General features: G+C 38.5%; 1 protein-coding gene across 2 annotated transcripts in view; it reads right to left on the bottom strand.

Annotated features, from left to right (window-relative positions):
- Positions 1-24,838, bottom strand: part of RELN (reelin) — a 519,854-nt gene that overhangs the window by 427,267 nt on the left and 67,749 nt on the right. For both annotated transcript variants that reach the window (XM_029233992.1, XM_029233993.1), the window contains exon 2: positions 12,989-13,099. In XM_029233992.1, coding sequence (XP_029089825.1) covers positions 12,989-13,099 — 111 coding nt within the window. The remainder of the gene's footprint in view (positions 1-12,988; positions 13,100-24,838) is intronic.

Raw genomic sequence — 24,838 nt, 5'->3', positions numbered from 1 at the left:
TACAATGAACTATTATCTAGCCATAAATAAGAATGAAGTACTTCATCCTTTAATATGGTTCAATATGGATGAACTTGAAAACATGTTAAGTAAAAGAAGCTAGTAACAAAAGGTCACACATATCATTATTTCATTTATATAAAATGTCCAGAACAGGCAAAGCTATAGAGACAGGAATTAGATTAGTGGTTGCCAGGGGATAGGAGGAGGGGGGATTTGGGACTGACTGCTAATGGGTATAGGGTTCTTTCTGGGGTGATGGAAATGTTTTCAAGTTAGTGGTGATGGCTGCAGAACACAGTGAATATACTAAGAATCACTGAAGTGTACACTCTTAAATGGAAAGTTTTATATTATGTGAATTATAGCTCAAAAATAAAAAACAAACAAAAGCATATTAAAGATTTTAAGAAGTACTGTAACTTTCTTTAACCAGCCATATTCCAAGCTTTTTTACTCTTTATCCACATAAGACCTATTAACATACCATGAGACACTAATGTTTTCAAGAAACAGTGTGGAAAAACCTGCTATTAACACAATATTTAAAAATTCATTCTAAGATGTGGCTATCATCTCCTTGTTAAAAAGAGAAAAACAGCAAGAAAGAGAAAACGGAGGGGAAGCCTAGGGGCTTAAGGGATAGACTTCATCAACATCATCATTATTCTAGAGCTGGTCATTTGTCCCATTCTCCAGAAGCAGAAAGCCAAATCCCAACTGAATTCTTTTATTAGTAACAGATTTCTCTCCATTTTTATTATTATTGTTAGAAATGCTATTGGATCATTGAGGTTAAAAGTCAGGTTAAAAAAGAATCATCTCATAATGCAAATAATTATTTTAAAAAGAAAACAATTAAGGATAAATAAAACATCCTTCCAGAGCCTGATGTCTGATAGCTCCATTTATTTTACTTTTAACTTGCTATTTACTAGAGTTCATGTGGAGCGGAACTTTCTGAAAGAGAACCAGAAATAACATAATTAACTAGATAATAACAACAACATGGTTCTGATGTATGAAAACACATAGGAAGAAAAGCAGGAGGAGAGCTCAGTCTGGACTTTTACCAAAATATTAACAATTTTTGCTATTCTGTTTTCCAAAATGGCAACTCCCACACTATCAAGTATCTTTCCATTCGGACATTTAGAGTCCTGAAAACAGTAATTTGTTGTGTGCTTGCTTCAGAGAGCAGCCTACATGTCTACGAGGCTACATGCAAAACTCAGCATCAGAGGGTTGAATACAAACCACAACAGAAGACAAGAGTGAAAACAGAACTGGCATTTGGTGAAGTGCCTTTATTGGACTCCTACATCTGTTTTCAGATTCACATGTTGTACCCAGAACTATTTTCTAAGCAATGCCAAGAATTTACTTTCACTTTTTTTAATACTTCAAAGATAATTATCAGAATTATTTCTAGGAAGTAAGAACACCGTAAAATTATTTTAAGTTGTTCTCAAATTTAACTGCCAGGAAAGAAGAGGCCAACCTTACTCACGAGTATTTATAAACCAATTACTGTGAACATGAAACATAAACTCATTTATCATTACCTGGATACCTCAAAAAAGGATTGGAAAACCTGAAGAGGAAACTACATTACAAGCAAAACGACCACTAGACCAGTTGTTTTAAAGTTTATTCCCTTAAGCATATACTCAATCTTCTCTCCGGTTAAAGTGGACAGCATACTGTGAAAAGCCTCACTCTTACAGAAAATAGTTACCTCTTATTAGCAAAGATGCAGGATTCCTAAGTGGTTTTAAAACTTATTGTTTAAGAAAAAGAGAGAAAAGTATTTCCGATTCTGCTTTTATCTAGTGAGGGGTAAGACCTCATTTACAGAAACTTATTTTCCAGAATTATTCTTAAAAACTTGGGCATATGAGAAAGTACCCCATGACCTAGAGTACTAATGACCAGTGCTCTATCCTTTTCGTTAGGTGCTCAGTCTTCAAAGCAAATATCTTCTTTAGTAACAAAAATTAGGTTACACTTGCCAAGGCAGAGGAGTCTCTTTGCCAATAATTTTTTAACACTAACAGGCAAAATTATAACAGAACAATTCGAAATTCATAACTTATACAGCATAGTGGCAACTTCTATTAGAATCTGCTCTAAAAATGTGACTTTACTGATGTTCTTATTTATGAGCAGCCAGTTTACTCTGCTCCTGAGCACATGGATTTGAGTAAGAATAAGAAAGAGAATGGAGCTACAAGAACTCCTCTTCTTTAGGGATACATTTTTAAAGTAACTGCAGTGGTTTCTGGGCACATATCTTATCAGGGCTGAATTCCTCTACCTAGAATCTGTGGACTGTCCAGAGAAAATAGACAAGTAAATTATTCAGGAGCTATGAAATGGATTGAATCATAGGTCAAGTGTTGGGTTTCTTTTAGGTTTTTTGTTTGTTTGGTTTTTTGTTGTCATTTGTTTGCTGTTTGCCTAAAGGAAAGAAAACAAGTGACTTAATAACTTTTAAACTAACATCTACCATTTTTAATTATGTAAAAAAAAGTGTTAAAGTTATGCAAAGGATTACACATATATACCAGAAAACCTTCCTTAATCATCTCACTTGATGTACTCTTAGACTATATTCCCAAGAAATTATAGAATCACCATTTTTTGTAAAGATCTAAGAGATAAAATTAGAACTTAGCTGTCACATATCATTCAGACATTGACTTGCCCTATGATACGGAGATGAACTGGATGATCTCTTGACATTCTTTCTACTCTCTTGATCCTATAGAAGGCACTTAATCAATCACTCTTCTATCTGAAGGCACTGGTGCCTGCCACTTCCAGGAGAGAAAGGAAAAAAGTAGTAGGCAGGATAATAAATTTCTCCAGGATCTCTGATGATAGAATATACATTTGTTCCTTTAGTCTTAAATGTCTGTCCAGATGTATAGACTTATATATACATATACACATTCAGAAATACACTCAAACTTAAAGACAATAATATTCTCACCCTCTTATCCATACCTGTCCACTTGTGCACATACATGCATTTACTAATGTCAATGCTAGTAAACAGTAAAATACCCGATGAAGCCTCAAAGATTTTTCTTGGTTTATTCATTCAATAAATATTTACTGAGCACTTGTTATATGCCATGAGAGTGAAGGTAATAACAAGACCATCTCTCGTCCTCAAAGAGGTATAAAGGTTTTTTAAACAAGTAAATTCAGTAGATTGTTAGACATGTCTGGTAAAGCTCGCAGAGTGTAGCATGGAGGAAGGAGCAGAGAGTTCCATGAGGTGGGGACCAGGGAGGAACAGAGAGGAGGTGAGTCAGGACAGAGGCCCTAAAAGATGGCAGGATGCTTGCCCAGCAGACAGAGCCAAAAGGAATTCTAAGCAGTATAAACAAGGTCTAAAGCAGCTGGGATTTTAAAACTGTGTGTGGGTTACTATGATTGCTACACAGGTGTGTGTGTGTGTGTATGGTGAGAGTAGGTGACTGGAAAGGAATAGAAGGAGGCTGGGAAGAGATGGGGGTTAGGGACACTCAGGGCTAAAGCAGAGAGGGCCTTTTTTTAGTCAAGGTTTTTTTGGTTGTAATAGAAACCAACTCAAGCTGGCTTGGTCTGTAAGTGGAGTTTAATGACAGGCTATAGACCCGGGTTTGGATTATGGCTTTGCAACTCCCTGTGTGTGACCCTGGACAAGTTACCTGCCCTCTCTGTACCTTAGGTTCTTTACCAACAAGATGAGCATAATTATAGTAGGATTTTTGTTAGGATCAAAAGAGTTAATACTTGCAACACACCTGGCACATAGCAAGTGCTTGATAAATGTTAACTATTTTTAATTGTTTCTTAGAGCCCAAGAATATCTGAGCCTGGTGGGAAGAAAGCCTAAAATAAGAGCCTGCAAGGCTCCGATACCCCAGGCAGTGTTCTGTCTCTCTCTTCTCCTCTCTCTGCACGACCTTCCTCTGAGCCACTGTGGAGGAGGGCTGCACAGGGCTCCCAAATATTTACATGTGCCTTGATCCAGCTCATGAATTGCTGAACTGTGACTGAGGAGTCTTAATTCCAAATTCCTGTACTAGTAAATTTGAATGACTCAGCTTAGCTTGTGTATCCCGTGGTTTAAACTGAGGCCAAAGGGATGGGATAAAAACATGCCACAGTGGCCTATCTCCCTTAAATGGGAGAAAGGAGGGCAAAGGAGTAATTTATTTTGATTTCTAACTATTTTCTGGTCTGAACCATAGAAAAGGTGAAGCTATTTGCATCTTCAGAGCTGTTAGAGCTGCTGATGAGTTATTTAAGGATTCTGGTGGTACTTCAGTTTGCATCCTCCTTGAACTTTTCCAATTTGCACAGCCCTAACTCCTTTTAAGAATCTGGACACTACCAAATATAGTATATCACTTAAAACTGTAGTATACCCATACAATGGAATATGATCTAGCCATAAAAAGGAATGAAGTACTGATATATGCTACAACATGGATGAACTCTGAAAACATCATGCTAAGTAAAAGAAGCCAGACACAAAGGGCCACATATTATATGATTCTGTCTACTTGAAATGTCTAAAACAGGCAAGTCCATAGAGACAGAAAGTAGATCAGTAGTTGTCAGAGACTAAGGGGAGGAAGGAATATGGAGTGGCTGCTAACAGGGATGGGGTTTCCTTTGGAGGTGACGAAATGTTCTGGAATTAGATAGTGGTGTTCATTGCACAACCTTGTGAATATACTAGAAATCATTGAAAAGTGCACTTCAAATGGTAAATTTATAGTATGTGAATTATATTTTTTAAAAAAGTATCTGAGACTGTATATGATGTCAGAACACCTGGTTTTAGTCTTCACACCTACACTCTCTCTCTTGCAGAGTCACCACTTGCCCTTCCTAAGCCTTGTCTCCTTACCTATATATTGGGGCAGGGGCTGAGCCAGGCTCTACCCAACGTACATTTCAGCTCCAAGTTCTATGGGTAAGAAATTGGGTGCAGGACTTCCTTGGTGGCACAGTGGTTAAGAATCCGCCTGCCAATGCAGGGGACACGGGTTTGATCTCTGGTCTGGGAAGATCCCACATGCCGCGGAGCAACTTAAGCCCTTGTGCTACAACTACTGAGCCTGCACTCTAGAGCCCACGAGCCACAACTACTGAACCTGCATGCTGCAACTACTGAGCCCCTGTGCTGCAACTAAGCCTGTGCGCCTACAGCCCGTGCTCCACAACAAGAGAAGCCTCCGTGATGAGAAGCCCATGCACCGCAACGAAGAGTAGCCCCCACTCGCCGCAACTAGAGAAAGCCCGCGCAGCAACGAAGACCCAATGCAGCCGATTAATTAATTAATTATTTTTAAAAATTGGGTGTATTTCCTCCACTCCAAATTCATGTCACCTCCCACTTTCATATCTTCTGCCACTTGAAGAATCTTGTCATTCTGTTTCCTATTTCAAAGAAAGAATTCTCACTTCTTTCTGAGTGTTTAAAAAAAAACACCTATTTTGAGCATATATACAAGGCAGTTGAATAGATAATCTCACTTAACCCACCTAACAACTTTGTGAACTGGCCTTTCTTATCAACCTCATTTTACAAATGCAGACACTGAAGCTCAGGGAAGGAAAGTATGTGGTCCAAGGTAGGAAGAAGCAGGGCCGGGCATACAGCTGGAGCTGCCTCACTCCAGAGGTCACGTCATGGCCCCTGCACTGAGCTGCCTTTCTCCACTAACTCCTCCACTTGGCCCAAATCTCATGTCCCTCAACATTTTCTCTAGCAATTTGTCGATTAATGAATCCAACAGTTTTATTCATCATGCCCATTACTCTAGTAAATGATTCTTTTTAGTGATCCTTTTTAGATTTAGGAACTGGGAAATAGCCCTGAATTCTCTGTCATATGTCAAATGCAAACTATATAACAGTATTTCTTAATCAAGGTAATGCTGGCATACCCAGATGGAATGAATAAAGAACAAACTTAGTCTAATACCCTATAAAGAGGAAAAATTAATGGCAATTTCATCTCTTGTCAACTATGTTCTTTGTACTATTGACTACAGTAATTTGGTTAATTAAATTATAGTCTTCGTGTTAATTATAGATCATTTACCATACCCAATAAAAGATCATGCTTCCAATCCCTCAATGTGTTTAAAATTCCTCAAGTATGTTACAAAGCATTTCTTTGTAAAGAGACAGACAAAATAAATTTAACGAGATCACCTGAGTAATTAAACTTAATTGCAGCTAATAAATAAATACCACTACTATACAGGATGTTATTTAATGAAGTTGCTAGTGGCTGCCCCTTCTTTACAGATATTATGGCCTAAACATGTGTATGTATTCATAACACGTGTATGTCTCAGTCACACAGACAGGATACCTAAGACTGAACTATAGTTAATGTCCAGGGATGCAGCGGTCCTGGTGATACTTAGTAAAGTTGTAAAAAGTTCTAGTTAGTTTTAATGTGAAGGATATCCAAAAATTAGCTTAAATAGACCCTATGTTTTTATTCTCAGTGACAATAAAACAAAGTAGTAACAAAAACTTGCATTCTGGAAATGAAAGATTAACATACAATCTAAATCTACTGGTAAAGTACACATTCTTATTAACTAGTGACCAATATAAGATTTACTAAAATTTGAAGTCTTAAAATATTTACTTTGCTTTGTAAATCTATCCCTATTCATCTAAAGTTAGAGTGTCATATCACACTGGAAAAAAATCAGATCATTAAGTTCTAATACTGCGCTTCAAAGATAATGCTGAAAATATTAAATTTTTATGGTAGTCACTTAATCTACTAAAAACATGACAGGATTGACTGAATCCAAGAACATATCTTGGATCTGTTTACTACATTTTCTCCCCAAACTTAGATCCCATCAAGTCTTGCCCTTTTAAGAGTTTTATAAATTAACAAATGATTGACTCTCGAATGGCTAATAATTACAGAAAAAATAAATGAAACACATAGGCAATTATAAAGGTTTACGTGAAAAACTGCTAAAATGGCTGATGTATTACCTGAGTAAAATTATCTAGGAATTGCAAAGCAATTTATGCAAGGTCTAACAAAAGTTTAATTTATGCATGGTCTAACAATTTGAAGTGTGGCTGCTACCCATCAGACGTGCAAACCTGATTCTCAGGTTTTAGAGAGCCAGAATACCAAAAACTGAGTAATAATGCTTTTAGAGCCAGAATACTAAATATTGAGTAAAATGTATTTCAGTGTCTGGAAAAGGAACAATTTTTGTATGAAAGGATATTCAAATAGCATTTCACTGAGCAACCACAATAAGCCTTGAAGATTTATATGACTGAGCTGGAATTCAGTGCCAAAGACAAGAGGGAAGCATTTTTTTCTGGGATACACAAAGAGATACCCATAATTAAACATCACACTTCCCTAGAGCAGCATGTTTTCTTATACTGACAAGCAAAATGAGGTATTTAAAATCATGCACTGCTGGCATACAGTCATCTTTTGCATAGCTATTGTTTTAATGTATTTCTGGCTATTAGGCATTTGTCTATTTTTGGTCAGTGAGGTATGATTTAAAGAATTCTGGTTTCCCATAAAAGGCTGTAGTTATGTTAGTGGAATTACATTTATACCACAGTATCTTAAGGATAATTATGGCCTTATTTTGGCTGGTCATACACACATTTTATATTCAAAAGAGGGTGGCTATAACTTTAGTGTAATCAGTGCGATTAAAATTAACTATAAGCAGAAAAAACTTTCCGAAGTACCTTTTCAGACTCAACTATATGTTTTACTTCGCCTTATTTATCACAGCTAGTTAAACATATCACACATTAATTCCACGACATATTGGGAAAATGCCAAACAAGTCATGTTTGCTTAACAGTCCATCAATTAAGTCAGGGCCTAATGATAGATTATGTATTCAATAATTCTTTTGTTCTAGATCAAAGAATGCCACACTACTTCAGCCTGATCCTACTATAACTACTAAACTACCAAAAAGCAGCAATTCTGTTACATTTTCTATGTCTTCTATAAGACTTTTCCTCTACTTTCTCACCTATACCCTACTCAAATTGAATTTTTTCTATTTTATTTAAATTATAAAGAATATATTAAACTTAAATACCCAAAAACTTAGTGTGCTTTTGTTTCCAAAAATGACCATTTACCTACAAAGACATTTAATCTTCTGCTTTCTATTCTATTATTTATGAAGATTAACTGTTTAACAATATTCAGGTATATTTTTTTTTTTACATCTTTATTGGAGTATAATTGCTTTACAATGGTATGTTAGTTTCTGCTGTATAACAAAGTGAATCAGCTATACATAAACATATAGCCCCATATCTCCTCCCTCTTGCATCTCCCTCCCACCCTCCCTATCCCACCCCTCTAGGTGGACACAAAACACCGAGCTGATCTCCCTGTGCTATGTGGCTGCTTCCCACTAGCTATCTGTTTTACATTTGGTAGTGTATATATGTCCATGCCACTCTCTCACTTCGTCCCATTTTACCCTTCCCCTTCCCTGTGTCCTCAAGTCCATTCTCTTCATCTGCGTTTTTATTCCTGTCCTGCCCCTAGGTTCTTCAGAGTTTAATAAACTCAAAATGGATTAAACACCTAAATGTAAGGCCAGACACTATAAAACTTTTAGAGAAAAACATAGGCAGAATACTCTATGACATGCATCACAGCAAGATCCTTTCTGACCCACCTCCTAGAGAAATGGAAATGAAAACAAAAATAAATAAATGGGACCTAATGAAATTTAAAAACTTTTGCACAGCAAAGGAAACCATAAACAAGACGAAAAGACAGCCCTCAGAATGGGAGAAAATATTTGCAAACGAAGCAACTGACAAAGGATTAATCTCCAAAATATACAAGTAGCTCATGCAGCTCAATATCAAAAAAATAAACAACCCAATCCAAAAATGGGCAGAAGATCTAAATAGACATTTCTCCAAAGAAGATATACAGATTGCCAACAAACACATTAAAGGATGCTCAACATCACTAATCATTAGAGAAATATAAATTATAACTACAATGAGGTATCACTTCACACCAGTCAGAATGGCCATCATCAGAAAATCTACAAACAATAAATGCTGCAGAGGGTGTGGAGAAAAGGGAACCCTCTTGCACTGCTGGTGGGAATGTAAATTGATACAGCCACTATGGAGAAGAGTATGGAGGTTCCTCAAAAAACTACAAATAGAACTACCATATGACCCAGCAATCCCACTACTGCACATATAACCTGCGAAAACCATAATTCAAAAAAGAGTCTTGTACCACAATGTCCACTGCAGCTCTATTTACAATAGCCAGGACATGGAAGCAACCTAAGTGTCCATCGACAGATGAATAGATAAAGAAGATGTAGCACATATATACAATGGAATACTACTCAGCCATAAAAAGAAACAAAATTGAGTTATTTGTGGTGAGGTGGATGGACCTAGAGACTGTCATACAGAGTGAAGTAAGTCAGAAAGAGAAAAACAAATACCGTATGTTAACACATATATATGGAATCTAAAAAAAAAAAGAAATGGTTCTGAAGAACCTAGGGGCAGGACAGGAATAAAAACGCAGACATAGAGAATGGACTTGAGGACACAGGGAATGGGAAGGTAAGCTGGGACCTGAGAGAGTACCTGAGAGAGTACCATTGACACTACCAAATGTAAAATAGATAGCTAGTGGGAAGCAGCTGCATTGCACAGGGAGATCAGCTCAGCTCGGTGCCTTGTGACCACCTAGAGGGGTGGGGTAGGGAGGGTGGGAGGGAGACGCAAGAGGGAAGAGATATGGGGAGGAGATATGGGGATATATATATGTATACATATAGCTGATTCACTTTGTTATACAGCAGAAACTAACACAACATTGTAAAGCAATTATACTCCAATAAAGATGTTAAAAAAAAAAAAGCCAAGTGACCAGTGGGAGACCTGAGAATTTGATTATGGAGGTCAAACTACCATCAATGAGCTTCAAGTTCAGAAGCCTCTTCAGACTCTGTATCCTAGGGCTGGTGGTCATGGGAAGACTACATGCAATTTAAGCTAATCAAAATACATTCTAATTCAAGTGAAACTGCCTTTTTACAGCTTTCAAAGTCACAACAGAAAATGTCTTAAAGCCTAAAACCCTTAAAGAAAATGTCTTTAAATCATTTCTAACAATTTTCAATTGTTAGTTTTTTGTTTGGTTACTAGCTAAAATCTGAGGCAATATGATACATGCCTTTTATATGTTCTTTCAAAATGTGTTTATAATATACTACAAATGATATTTAATGATTTTTCTCATTTAAAGGCTCCAACTTGGTAAACGATGGTTACTTCATGCAGCCAAGTCCTCTCAAATCATCTAGGTCTAAAACCTTCAGAAAAATTCCACCTGAGACCTGTTTGTGTATGTGTGCTTCCTCCTCACCCCCACCAAAGGAAGTATACGCAAGTCCTGGAATGAGACCTCAGGTTTCAGCTCAGACTTCGGCAGCAGCTGCTTCAGGTATCAAGATTTATAATTTTGGAACACCTAGTTTTACTGAGTATTTTGCCATTGTCATCAGCATTTCATAGATGAGGAACTTAAGCTTAGAGAAGTTAAGCAACGCGGCTGAGGCACATGACTAACGAAGGTCGGGGTATGGATCTGCAAGCAGGTCTGCCTGACTGCACGGCCCACACTCTTATCCCCCCCAATATGTTCCTTCCGGTCCAGGCTTGGCTGATGCCAGCCTGCACCTGAACTCCTTCCGTGCCTTGTCACATCAGACCTTTAACCACAGAACAGTCTTTCTGCATCCACTGCTGGACCCGACAGTTTGTTCTCCACACTGACACCAGAGTGATCTCCTCAGCCCGAAACCCTCAATGGCACTCTCTGCTTAAGATCTTGAACGATCTGGCCCTGGTGTCCTCTCCAGCCTTATCTCTTGCCCTCTTGGTTCCAGGTCAGCCACTCCAAGGTTTTCTTTCCATTCCTAGAACACAGCCAGCCTCTTCCCACCCTGAGGCCTTTGCATCTACTGTTCTCTTCTTCAGGTATGCTGTGTCCCACATTCCACAGACCTTTAGGGAACTAATTCCTACTCATCCTTCACATCTCAGCTCAATACCACTGCCCCAGGAAAGCCTTTCCAAACCACATGTCATTTTACTCCAGACTAGATCTCCTTTCTCTGTCACGCCCTTTCCCAGCACTCAGTACATTTCCTGCCTAGCCCCTAGCAAGATTTACTATTACATATTTACATGGTTATTTAAATAATGTCTCTCCCATTTAACTAATGTAGATGAGTGGTTCTTAAAATTTAGTGTGTATCAAAATCACCTGGAGTCCTTATTAAAAAAGTGATCCCTGCATCTCAGCCCCCCAGAGTATCTGATTCTCTGAGTCTGGAGCAAGGCCAGGAACTCTATATTTACAAGTTCCCAGGGATGCTGAAGATGCTGGACCTTGGACTGATCCAGTACAGCGGTTCTGAACTCTGGGTAAACATTAGAATCACCTGCGAGCCAATGCCAAGCCGGGCTCCCAGAGGTTTTGATTTAATTGGGTTAAGGTAGAACCCAGGACATCTTATCTCAAATACTGCATACTTATCCTAAAAACGTTTTTATCTAAAATTTAAATGTAACCAATGTCTTGTACATTTTTATTTGTTTAATCTGGTAACCCTACTTGGAAATCCTATTGTAACATAACACGTAGTATGTTATATATTTATGTACACATATTATATATATGATTGTAAACTGACCTTTCACTTCTACAGAGCACAGAAAGGGTGAGGCTAAAAGAGTGGAATTTTTAGACTTAAATTTTTTCTTAAGGATTAGACCTTACAAGTAGTTACCAACAGATTATAAAAGCTTATTTGGTATCTAAAATGGGGCAAATCCTCAATGTCAAATAATTTTAACAGGATTATTAAATGACTTCTAGGTTCCTTTAAGCCCTGAGGCTGTGAACCTCATCTTGGGCCAGCAGGGTAACAATGCAGCCTCAATATTATTGCTCTGACATCAAGCAGTGAGTCATCTGGGCAGAGCTCTGCTGGGACTCAACATAGACGAGATGTTCTTTCATATATCAAAAGTAGGTAAAATTTATTTATTTAATAAGCATCCCAGAAAAAATAAAACGTTGAACACGTGGCTGCTTTAGATAATGCAATTTTGTCTTTCTCACATCAATGGAGGAAGTCTTGTGCAGTTTTCTAATCTTAGAGTAGGATCAGTGATTTCATGTCTTATATAAATTGATATGTTAAATTTGCATTTTTGATGCTGTAAAGGGTCTACTTAATTTCAGCTCGGCATGTTTATCGAATTATGGGTAAACTATAGATTTCCAAATCGAGAATCCTCTGTGATCAGTGACCATCATGTAGCCTTCTGCCTCTCCACTTAAGTAACCCTCCAGGTCTCTGGTTTAAGGACAAAGGCTCCATATAAGTATTTCAAATATTAAATCACATTATTTTATGAATACTCACAGAATGTAATCATTTCAACAATTATTGCTATCTTCCACTGTGTGCGATGCTTACTTGCCAAACAATGTGACACTTTTCATCTATTCAGGATTTTAAGAACTGTTTATAAAAACAGGCTACTGAATAGATGCATGGGCATCAGAATGAATTCCAATTTCAGCAACCTAAATGACAGAACACAGGAATCTCCTCAAACCCCATAGGACCAAGTGTAATAGCAGTAGTACACGGAGAGAGGGATAGAAAGACGGTAACACCAAGCTCATGGCTGGTTGCATAGTTACATGATTTATTTCAATTCACCTAACTTCAAGCAAACACACAAATATCACTTCAGATTATTTTTTCTGAAATAATAAATGTCAAATACTTTTAAAACAGATATTTCAAAAAATAAGACCTGTAACGGTATAAAATGTAGACAGTCATGGGTTTCTTATGTCAGGATAGCTTACCAAATCCAAAAGCACTGGACCCTCTGATGCTCTGTGAAGCCTGAACACTTGTAGATGTGTATAGTCCTGTCACCAGTAAGCCATCAAAGAAGGTGCTTGTTGAAATTGTCACTGAAATACAGGGGGAAAAAAGAAACCTTAATTAATACAGTCAGAATAATGAGATACATTTCTGAAGTGTTAGACATTGTCAAAACAATCTTTACTCATTATTAACAAATTATTTTTATACTATCCCTACTTAGTATTTTCTTTATATTAGAAATTACAGAGGAGGAAAAAGAAAAAAACAAAAGCTCAGAACTCCAATGTCTGTAATTGCTGGTCCTAAATTTAGTACATCAGTCCCACCTTTCTGCATTCATTTACACTTTCCCTAGCTATGTGCAAAATCATTGGAAAATAATGTAGTACTTAATAGTCAGTTTCTCCACGTCCATCACCACCCCTGAAGGCAGTCAAAGGCATTGCTGGAGTTTTGGCACTGTGATGAAACACTCTTATTTTTTTTAATATTCAATACTGTGGGAAACAATCTTACATCAGCTGAAAGCAGAATAGTAAGCTGCACTGCATTTCTTATTGTTACTCTATGTTTCATAGATGAGTCCCCCGGAGTCTTTCAACAAAAGCGGATTAATTTGCATGAAGACAGTCAGCCCTTCTCCCTTTGAGAACAGGAGAAGAAGACCACTACATGCTTTAAGTTTTAGAACAAAGTCTACAAGAGGAGTCCAAATGGTTTTACAACCAGAAAATCAGGATGTTCCTGGGGAAAAAAGGGTCAAATTAAGTGTATCTTGTACACTACTCAGGTTTGGCTTATTAAAAAATTGTATCTTGCTCACCACCCTAAAAGTTGATCATAATTTCCTCCTTGACATGATAATTTTTTCTCCTGCATTGCCTTTATTACATCAAGATGAAGGCATTTGTAGGAAGCAGCCAGGAGAAGGTAATATTATTTTGGTAGTACACAGTACAAGCCTGTCATAAATGCTTGCTGGCAATAAGGAGAATGACCAGAGTGACATTAACTGTGATGAGAATGTTTAAATTAAACTCCAGGAAATCCAGTGAGTAGAGTGGAATGGTTTGAAACATCCATATTATAAAACATAAATAAGACACACGTATCAACAGAACAGCCTGACATCATGCTACCCCCAAAATGGCATCATCTCCGTATCCTTTAATAAGATAATAGCTAGTATTTTGAGTGCTGGCATATAAACCACATGAAAACCATTCAGCAGGGCACTGAGATAAGTAGTTTACATGTATTATCTCATTTCATTAACAAAACATCTCTATAAAGGGGGTACTGTTATCATTCTCAGGATACAAGTGAGGAATCTGTGACACAGAGCAATTAAGAACTTTGTCCAGGACCATGTGATAACATCTAAACCTTTTTGATGCTGTTTACCTGGCTTGTCTCCCATTTTCTCCCTGCCCTACACCTACCACCTCCCACCAAATCCCAAAGTGGCAAAGTGGCCGTGGCTAAATTTTTGTTTAATAACCTCTTTCCCACATTATTCACATGCATTATGAGTATTTGAAAACCAAAATGAAAGCTACAGGAGTCAATATCACTGTTACTAGTGAGGAAGAGGGCCAAAGGCAGCCAGGAGGTGTCACCTATGGCACCGTGGGTGAAGCCCTAGGCCAGATAAGGGATGAGATCTGGTACTGGGCCCTCATCTACTGCTCCCTGTTCTCCAGCAAAACCACTTCACCTCTCAGAGTCTAAAGTTCCTCATCTGTAGAATAACACCCTAGTCGTCGGCCCCCTGTTTTGCTTACCCCCGATTCCCACAGTTGGTTGTATTGCTGCCTTCATTCTTTGGTTCAGTGAGGTAAAAAGTGCTTAAACTGCTTCTGTGCCCCATCCAGGAGGTTTAGAATTAGGTTACTTCCTGTTAAGTTGCCTATACTAACCACTGAACTCAAGTGCTGTGTCTCAGATTGTCCTTCACAGCAAATCAGACCCAACCTGCAGTCTTACAGTGGGCCCACGGGACCTCGCTTTTACCTACTTCCTCTCAATCCACTCCACTCTACTCCAGCAAGATCGCACCAATCCCACGTTAATGCACAAATGCAGCCCCTGTGGACTCCTCTGCATTCCTTTATGCTTCTACTCTGGTTCCTATTTCCAAGATTCTGAAAAATGTAAGGGTTTATGTGTTTGGGATTGAGGCAAAACTGAATTTGAGTCTCACCTCTTTCTACGTTTGTCCAGGGTGTGACCTTAGCGTTAGTCATGGACTCCCCACATACAAAAGGGAATCATAATACTATCAGGTCTACTGTAAGAAATAAAGACAAATACATATTATCTATCAATGTATCTAGATCCTTAACACACTATCATGCACATAGTAATGAATCAATAAAAGTCAGTTACCTTTCCCTGCCCTTTTTCAGACCTGGAAGCCCTGCTTTGCTCCTCCCTTCCTGAGAACTGGGGTCCTGTACAGACCTCCTGGCATCTCCCTCGCCAGATGCCTGGGTATGTCCAATCATTGGACTACCCACATCTGAGTCCTACTGCCTGCCAGGATTCTCCACGTACTCTTCCCACCCACTACTTCATTTCCAACCACAGTACACTCAAGTCTGAGCTGTGATCTCAAATGGGCCCAAGATAAATGAGCATCTCCAGCTTGTTATTAGTTTAACTGTCTTTCCAAAAGATACTCTTCAAGCATCTGTTCAATGCTAATTTAAAACAGACGCTAAATACTCTCGGAGAAGTGGCTGAGAAAGAAAAGAACCATGCATGGCAGCTCTCAATCTTTCTTCTACTCAGCTATTCAGCTCTGGCCTCAAACAGCTATGTCCCTCTCAGCAAAACATAAGCCCTGCCATGTCTACCATGACAATTGATAAATTCAATTTATTGGTGGCTTGTACATATCTAGGGAAGTTTCAATAGCTTAGAGATGAACATCTAGTAAGCTATCTGGGTGGCCTGTGACTCATTTGGAAACTGAGCATGGCCAAGGTCTACTGTGCCCCTTAGATATCCAACCAGACTGTTAATCCTTTCCAGACCTCCCCTCTCACCTACCACCCAGTGCCTCTCCAGACCCAGAGGATGAAGGAAATTCTATCTTAACTCTTCCACACACCGTAAGAGGAGGCTGCTTCAGAACAGTTCTCTTCTTTACTTAGATTCTTGGGTGCTAAAGCAGCAAGGTCTAGTGAAAACAGCCCATGAATGAGAGAACTGGACTTCATTCCCAATATTATTAATTTGCTATGTCAGATTGAGCAAGGTTTTCTCTCTGCTTGGTTCTATTCCTAGTAGTGATGTGAGTACCTATTATTTGGTAACCTCAAGGGTAGGTGGGCTTAAATATGCGAGAAATCGTTTCTAAACATTAAATGACTTGAAAAAAAAAAGAAATTCGTAAGAAAAACACTTACTACTCTTAGAGACTCTTGGCTTTAAATACCTTCCATAAGCTGACTACTCTCAAATTTCTATCTCCAGTCCAGACCTCTTTATAAATATACTCCAGATATATATCAAGCTTCTGCTCAACACCCCCGCTTAGATGTCCACGAGACGTCTCAACTTCAACACGACCAAAACTAAACACCCACCCCACCCTGCAAACCTGCGTCTCCTGCAGCCTTCCGCAACTCTGCTGATGGCAGCACCGCTGTTCCTGCTACTCAGGCCAAAAACCTCTAAGTCAATTTTGGAATCACCTTCTCCCATACCCTGAATGCAGTCCATCAGTAAATCCTGCCGGCTCTGCCTTCTGATCATATCCAGAATCTGACCACTTACCACACTGCTCTGAGCTACCATCATCTCTCCCGTTGTTGCACTAGACATCAATCTGGTCTTCCTGGTTCTATCCTCTCTCTACAGCCTAATCTCAGTGTAAGAGTCAGAGGAATTCTTTTTAGACATCCAATCATGTCACTCCCCTGCTTACAACTCTCCAATGCTCTCAAAGTCTTTACAGTGGCCAACAAGGTCCTATGTGATCTGCCTCCGTGCCATCTCTGTTCCCATGACCTTCTGCTTTCCTCCTGACTCACCCCACTCCAGGCACACTAGCCTCCTTGCTGTTATTCAGATATGCCAAGCCTTTGCACTAGCTCTTTCCTCTCTGCCTGGGACTCTCTTTCTGCAGATATGTGAAGGGTCAATTCCCTCACCTCTTTCAAGTCAACTCAGATGTCACCCTCTCAATGAGGCCTGCCTTAACCACAGTATTTAAAATCACAAACAGCCCCCCAGTCCCCGGTCTCTGCAATATCCACATTTCCAATGCCCCATACTTTGTTCTAACTTCCCCACCCCCACTTTTTTTCTATAATTATCACCTTCTAACACTGATATATTATACTGATATATTTACTTAAAGCATTTTTTGTTGATTATGTTTATTGTCAGTCTCATTCTGTAGAGTGTAAACTCCATCAAAGCAGGTATCCTGAGCGTTTCTTTCAGTAATATATCTCAAGTACCTGAAACAATTCCTGACACTTTTGGGTGTTCGATAAATATGCATGTAAATATTTATTCATGAATAGCTCATTCATAGAAAAGTGAAGCCAGGTTGTCTTATCTTCAACTTGTTTCTAGAGGAAAAGTATGTTGTGAATCCCAGACTTTGTCAGTCGATGAATCCCACTTGGAGAAGCCACATGGGAAAAAAAAAAGAACAGAGAAAAGTTGGCTATTTCTATATTTAAAACATTTTCCAGAGTGCAAGACAGATCAATGCAGACAGAAACTGACTCAGAGACCAGCCAAAGACATTTGTTAAAATGGCAAACCAACTTCAGTATACATACGTTCTCAGATACTGTATGTTTATAGACATCATCTAAAGAAAGAGTTCCCTGTTAAAAATGAATTGATTATCATCTATTTTTCTGCCTGCTGGAGTTGGGAATTTACTTTTTAGGGAAAAAATGAGATTTGCCTTTGGAAAAAGGCTCAACTCTTGACACTGTGGAGCAAGCATTCCCCTTCCTCCTCTAAACAGATGTAATGCATAATCCATACGTGAACTGGTTGGTAATTGGCCTCTGTTTTCAAGAAAGAGGAAATGCTGCTCAGACTCTTACGGAATTAAAGAGATATCTTCTGGGCACCAGGTCCCTTTTACTCAAGAAGATAATCGGTCTAATTTCTGTATTTAAGAAACACCTGACATAGTTTTGATTCCCTGCTAGCTTGTAGGAAACGTCAGAATGTCTGCAGCCCACATGTTTATATCGACGAGAGCACTGGAGCAAATCCCTGAGCAATCTGAGTAAGACAACAAAAACTTTACACCGAGGCACTTTGACTTTGAAACAATGTGAGGGACTTCCTTCTCTCTGCCCTATTCTCTCCCTTTCATCAAATGTTTCCTCTTATCTCTACCTGTAGCCCCCGGTTAGTCTGTCAGGGTTTCCTAAAAACACACACACACACAAAACTCCACAGAAACAAATAATTGTTTCCAACATCGAGGCTGCTCAGTGTGGTGCTCTGAAGCTGTCCTTACCTGTGTAATTCCGCATCATTAGCTTCTGCAGAATTCGGTTTTCCTTTGGGGCCTCTTCCTTCATCTTACCTTCTGAGATTTTCCTGATTCCTTTCTACCAAGCGTCATAGGATCTCCAACCTGCACTGACTCTTACTCTACCTACATGCTGTATCTTGACTTCCCTTCTTCTAACTCCACTGGGACTCACCCTTCAAGCACTATTTTAGCTTCTCTACTCTTAGCTCATCACTTGCATCCACCAACTGCTGCCATCCAGGCAACTGGAATAAACTTCTTGAAAGTGGAAGAGTGATGTATGACAAATTAAAGGAAAAGTTTACTATACACAGCACTAATATGGCTACTGACAGAAAATAAAATTGAAGCTCACATTTCTGAAAGTAAAATTATTTTAATATGCATATGAACTAGAAAGAAAACTTACAATTTTCATGGTTATAATATGTGGCTCGAGTTGATTAAATATAGATACCTGTTGTCTACTATTTTAAATAAACTATACATGAATCATAGGATTGCATATGTGGTAGACAAAATAGATATACTAATTGCAGAATGTAAAGTACATAGTACTAATTCAGATTACAGCGATTTTTGTAAGTTTCTGATACCCTGATTCAGAATGGTATAGTCTCAACAGCATAATTTAAAATGTTCCAAAGCTACTGTCATTTAAAAATGTTCCCTTTAAAAATATTTGTATATGAAACTACCTTTTTGTAAATAGAAGTTATAGTTAAAATATGTATACTTGGGTACATTAGCATGGAGAACAATTGCACAAAATATTTATATTTGAACTGCCTTTAAGATAAATAACTGTTAGGAATACCTGTATCTAACTGATATTTAACTAGCCCCGTTGATACGCAAACCCTTCATTTTCTTTCCAAGATTATCAGCCAAATGTTCTAACTAATACGCTAAGTAGGGAACAAATAATATTTTAGCAATTCACTTAAAAAGAAATGTATTATATGAATAATTGCTGAATCTAGGTGGGGGTATACAGATGTTTGCTGTGCTAGTCTCCTTTGTTTCAGGAAAATTTCATATTAAAAAGTTGAGGGAAAGAAAGGAGCTTAGTATAAATACACTTATAAATGCACTTAGGATGAGCAAACTAACCCAAACAATAAAAATGCACTGCAAGGGCTTCCCTGGTGGCGCAGTGGTTGAGAGTCCACCTGCCGAAGCAGGGGACACGGGTTCGTTCCCCGGTCCGGGAAGATCCCACATGCTGCAGAGCGGCTGGGCCCGTGAGCCATGGCCGTTGAGCCTGAGCGTCTGGAGCCTGTGCTCCGCACCGGGAGAGGCCACAACAGTGAGAGGCCCACATACCACAAAAAACAAAACAAAACAAAACAAAAAAACAAAAATGCACTGCAAAGTACGTAATACATTCAGACTTTAAAAACTGTATACCTTCTATGAGCCAAGAGCTGTGTTAACACTGTAATTTGGGTTTTATTAAATAGAAAAGCAAAAAGAGATATTTGGAACTAGTTCCCTATTGACAAAATGTTTATAAACTCTATCTGATATCCTAACAACTCTAGTTATTTTATGCAAATTTATCGCCACCGCGGTATTGGAGCCACCAGTTACCCATTTCAGACAGCAACGGTTTATGTAAAAATCATCAAATAATAATGTAATGACTTTAAATAGGCAAACACTTAAAGAATTCAGTCTGCCTTATGATCTACTTCTTTTCATGGTTTTACAAATTTTCATAGTAAATTTATAAAATTCTTCCCCAGAAGACTTTTTTTTTCCTTAGAGTCAATTTTTCTATCTTTTATATTTTCGCATTAAACTGCTGTATGGAGAACTAGCTACTTTAATTATAGAGAAAAAAAGCAATATATATATTATGGATTGCAAGTAGTATTTTGAACCTAACAGAACATTTTAGGGAAGAAATAAAGCAAGTATATTATTACCTATGATCAGAAAGCAAATGTGTCTTATCAGATCACATAATTCCCTTGTTCAACAAACATCTCTAGCTTCCTATCATTCACAGATTACAATCTTATATTCAGTGTGATTTCAAAGTCCTTCAGGTTGTGGCCATAACCAGTCTCTCCAGTCAATTTTCCCCATTTCAGCTGAAAACACCCTTTGATCCATTTAAACTAGAACATGTTCTTTACTTCCCTATCTCCTTCCTTCCTTCCTTCCTCCCTCCCTCCCTCCCTTCCTCCCTTCCTCCCTTCCTTCCTTCCTTTCTGGCTGTGTTGGGTCTTTGTTGCTGCGCACGGGCTTTCTCTAGTTGCGGCAAGTAGGGGCTACTCTTCGTTGTGGTGCATGGGCTTCTCGTTGCGGTGGCTTCTCTTGTTGCAGAGCACGGGCTCTAGGCGCGCGGGCATCAGTAGTTGTGGCATGCAGGCTCAGTAGTTGTGGCTCGCGGGCTCTAAAGCGCAGGCTCAGTAGTTGTGGCGCACGGGCTTAGTTGCTCCGTGGCATTTGGGATCTTCCCGGACCAGGGCTCGATCCCGTGTCCCCTGCATTGGCAGGTGGATTCTTAACCACCGCACCACCAGGGAAGCCCTCCTTGCCTTTCTTTAAAGGGTACCTTCACCTAGAATGACTTCCCTTGTTTCCTTTTGTTAAAATCCTACCCGTTCCTCAGGCGCAGGCTCAAATGCCATCTCTCTCATGAAGTCTCTTCTGACCTCTTAGGGAAAGCTCCCTCTCTCCCCTCCGTGACCCCATAGCTCTCAAAAATATGGAATACTTGACACATTCCACCTTCCACAGAGCCAGGCCCACAGGAAGAGCTCAATCAAAGCTTGTTAAATTCAACCATACAATATCCAAAAGAAACAAAAATACTTATTTGAAAAGATACATGCACCCTAATGTTCCTAGCAGCATTATTTATAATTGCCAAGACATGGAGACAACCTAATTGACCACTGACAGATGAATGGATAAAGAAGCTGTGGTATATATATACAATGGAATACTACTCAGCCATAAAAAAGAATGAAATTTTGCCATTTGCAGCAACATAGATGGACTTAGAGGGCATTATGCTAAGTGAAATAAGTCAGACAGAGAAAGATAAATACTGTATGATATCACTTATATGTGGAATCTAAAAAAATACAACAAACTAGTAAATATAACATAAAAGAAGCAGACTCACAGATATACAGAACAAACTGGTGGTTACCAGTGGGGGGGGGAGGGGCAATATAGGGATGGGGGGGTGGAAGGTACAAACTACTGGGTGTAAGTTAGGCTCAAGGATGTATTATACAACAGGAAAATATAGCCAATATTTTGTAATAACTGTAAATGGAAAGTAACCTTTAAAAATTGTATAAAAATTTAAATAAATAATTTTTAGAAATTCAACCATACAGAAATATTTGTTACAACATAAAATAACATAAAAATAAAATATCACTGAGAATATAGTATAGCCAATGTAACTAAAAGTGTAAAATCTCTATCTCTTCTACTGAAAAAAGGGACCAGTGTTATTCATTGAGGAAAGTGAAAATAGAGGTTTCTCCTGAATGGAAACAAAAATAAAAATTAATGCAGTATTTTTACTGTAGTGCTCAAAAATCAGAAATATCTAGGAAAATTTTTGTTGAATTTTACATTTAACCATTTTGCATATATGTACTTTGTGTGTGAATATATATATGTGTATATATATATATACATATTTTATGTACATACCAAATTAATCTGATAATTTTGTCACTAAGACACCCTTATCCTCACTGTGAAGCTACTCTGCTATTTCCTCAAATAAAAAATAAGAAGGGATCAAAAGGCTGAGGAGGTTGTACATATCTCTCCCACATCTGTGTTAAACCGGCAGTGAGCTTAGCACTGGGAGTCTATGAATATGGATTGCTGGGTTGTGACAGCTCAATGAAAACATGATGTAGCCTTACAATTCAATTCTTATCAGTGGCTCAAAGAGTACCTCTGTCTTGAAATGACTAATTACAGAGTCAGTTATTATCTATTACAGCTTCTATTAACTGTTCCCAACAAGACCCTAATACCATTCTTCCAGAAAATCACTGTAAGATGAAAGTCTGGAAGAAGATAAATTTAGACATTTAATGCTGTTTGCATTTCATCCTAAAGCTTCTGGCTTACAAATACTCTATGGGCAATTAAATTTTGATCACTTCAAGCATATTCCATTACTACTTTATACAAAAGACCTTTAATATGCGCAGAAAAGAAACATATTTTATAATAATTGAAATGATGTTTCCATCTTTTTCAAGACGACAAACATAGGAGGACAGCAACTTGCAAAAATGTTGAAATTAAGTATTAGCGATGATGCACCTACTGCAAAGTTTCCATTTCTTATTTTTATATATTTTGAAAATGAAAAGCACCAGAACTAATACTGTCAATATTAAAAAAAAAATGTTGCCACATTTTGCCTTATGAACAGAAACTCATTTGCCTTTGAATACAGAACAGATTAAAGAGCCTGAGGAACAAACAGAGTACTCTAAAAATGAAATCAACTGAGTTTATTTGCCACAAAATTTCATCAACAAGGTGTGTTCAACTACTGACTCTTCCTTAGTTAAAGTGCCACTAGCCCTGGTACCAAATAGAGACCATCTAAAAATACATTATAATTTACATTCAAAATCTCTATAAGAACACAATCCTCGAACTACTTCTCATTACATATATTAATTCTATTATGACTTGGTCTTATGTGGTTTTCAAATGTGAAGCCAGCCATTTTAATAACATCCCCAAACCAACAATAGCTGAGAAAAAAAATCCCAGTAAGTATGTAAAAGAAATGACTGGAGGTCAGGATTCACTGAGGGAGTGCATGAATCAGTATCAGTGAACTAAACACACAGATCTTAAATAATGAGACCACAAACAAATAGACTCCAGTTAGCCCTTTGTGAGGGGTAGAGAGAGATCACCCATGCCTTACCTATGTGCTCTAACAGCTACTCAAAAGAGGCATGATGAGGAAGGATATGGCTGCCCACCTAGTGTCAGTCTCTAGAGAAGCAATGCTAAATGAACCTCACTCACCCTTTCCTGCTTCCCTAAGTCTCTACTAGATGGCTGACCTAGCGCATCTCTAAGAGCATTTTACCCTCAGATTTAAGTCACCTCCATCCTCCTCCTCATCATCCTCATCATCACAGCTAAACAATATTTGAGCACTGTATGCCAGGTACTGTTGTAAGTCTTGAAAGAATTAACTTATTTGATCATTTCAATATCCCTAAGAAATAATTACTATTAATATACCCTTTTACCCATGAGAAAGCTTAAACAAAGTGGGGGTGGGTTAAGAACCGCACCTTACGTGGCATGTAAAAGGTGGCTCTAAGAAATGGAAGCCATGCTCCTTTTATCCTGGACACACTGCATTCATCTCCTGGAAGAGCTGACACAGTGGCAGGGGCTTGACCTTCTCTTGGAAGGCACTGCTACGGTGGTACTCCCAAGCCCCAGGTGCATGGGTATAGTCCTGGGAGTATGCCCAGCAGGCTGATCTATGGAATGCATTTAACCTGACATCTGCTGTACCAATCATCACAGCCCTTTAAAAAAAAATTATTATTACTCCTTTTTTTCATTTTATATGGCTTTGTACTGTTCCTTGGGGGACAAAGGAGGCAGAAAGAATGGCCTCCCCAGAGGACTAAATAAATGCAGGGTGATGGAGGACTAAGCTAAAGATCACAATAAAAAGGTCAAAGAGCCCTGGATCAGCCCACCTCTGAAAACAGGGGGAGCACGCCCTGGCAAATGCCCTCCCACCTTTGTCTCCATCTGAAAGGAGACGAAAAAGTGAGTATGATCTGGGAATTGTGACAGGTGCAGGGAACCCATTATATGCAAAATTTAATGATGTACTAAAACATTTTCGAGGGTCTGTAAAAATGCTCTTTGCTAGCTGGAAGAGGGATCCAGCATCTCTGTGGAAAACTATTATGATATATTTATTACAGACTCAGAGATTCAGCTGAACCACATGTAGTCTCTAAGTCTTATCTTCCCGCACCACCAGTAATAAAAGGAGAGCCACTGAGGTTTTTCCCTCTTTTAAATTCTTCCTAGGAGATAAAACGGATGTAGTCAAATGTGTTTGTGAATTTATTATTTTAAAATTAAGCCCTTTGGAAGTAAGTTTAAATGACAGCATTTGGTGAATGTAAATCTTTTGTTTCTCCATCCCTCCACATTGCCTTTCTCTCTCCTTTATGCCCCAGGGCTGTCTGTCTCTCTCTTCCTCTGTCTCTCCCCGTCTCTGTCTCTCTGTCTCCTCTCTCTCTCTCTCTCT

Source organism: Monodon monoceros, unplaced genomic scaffold (assembly GCF_005190385.1).
Source record: "Monodon monoceros isolate NGI ecotype Baffin Bay Population unplaced genomic scaffold, NGI_Narwhal_1 Super_Scaffold_2, whole genome shotgun sequence".
NCBI classification, from domain to species: Eukaryota; Metazoa; Chordata; class Mammalia; order Artiodactyla; family Monodontidae; genus Monodon; species Monodon monoceros.
The sequence above is the reverse complement of the archived record's forward strand: the minus strand, read 5'-3'. Positions and strand labels throughout refer to the sequence as shown.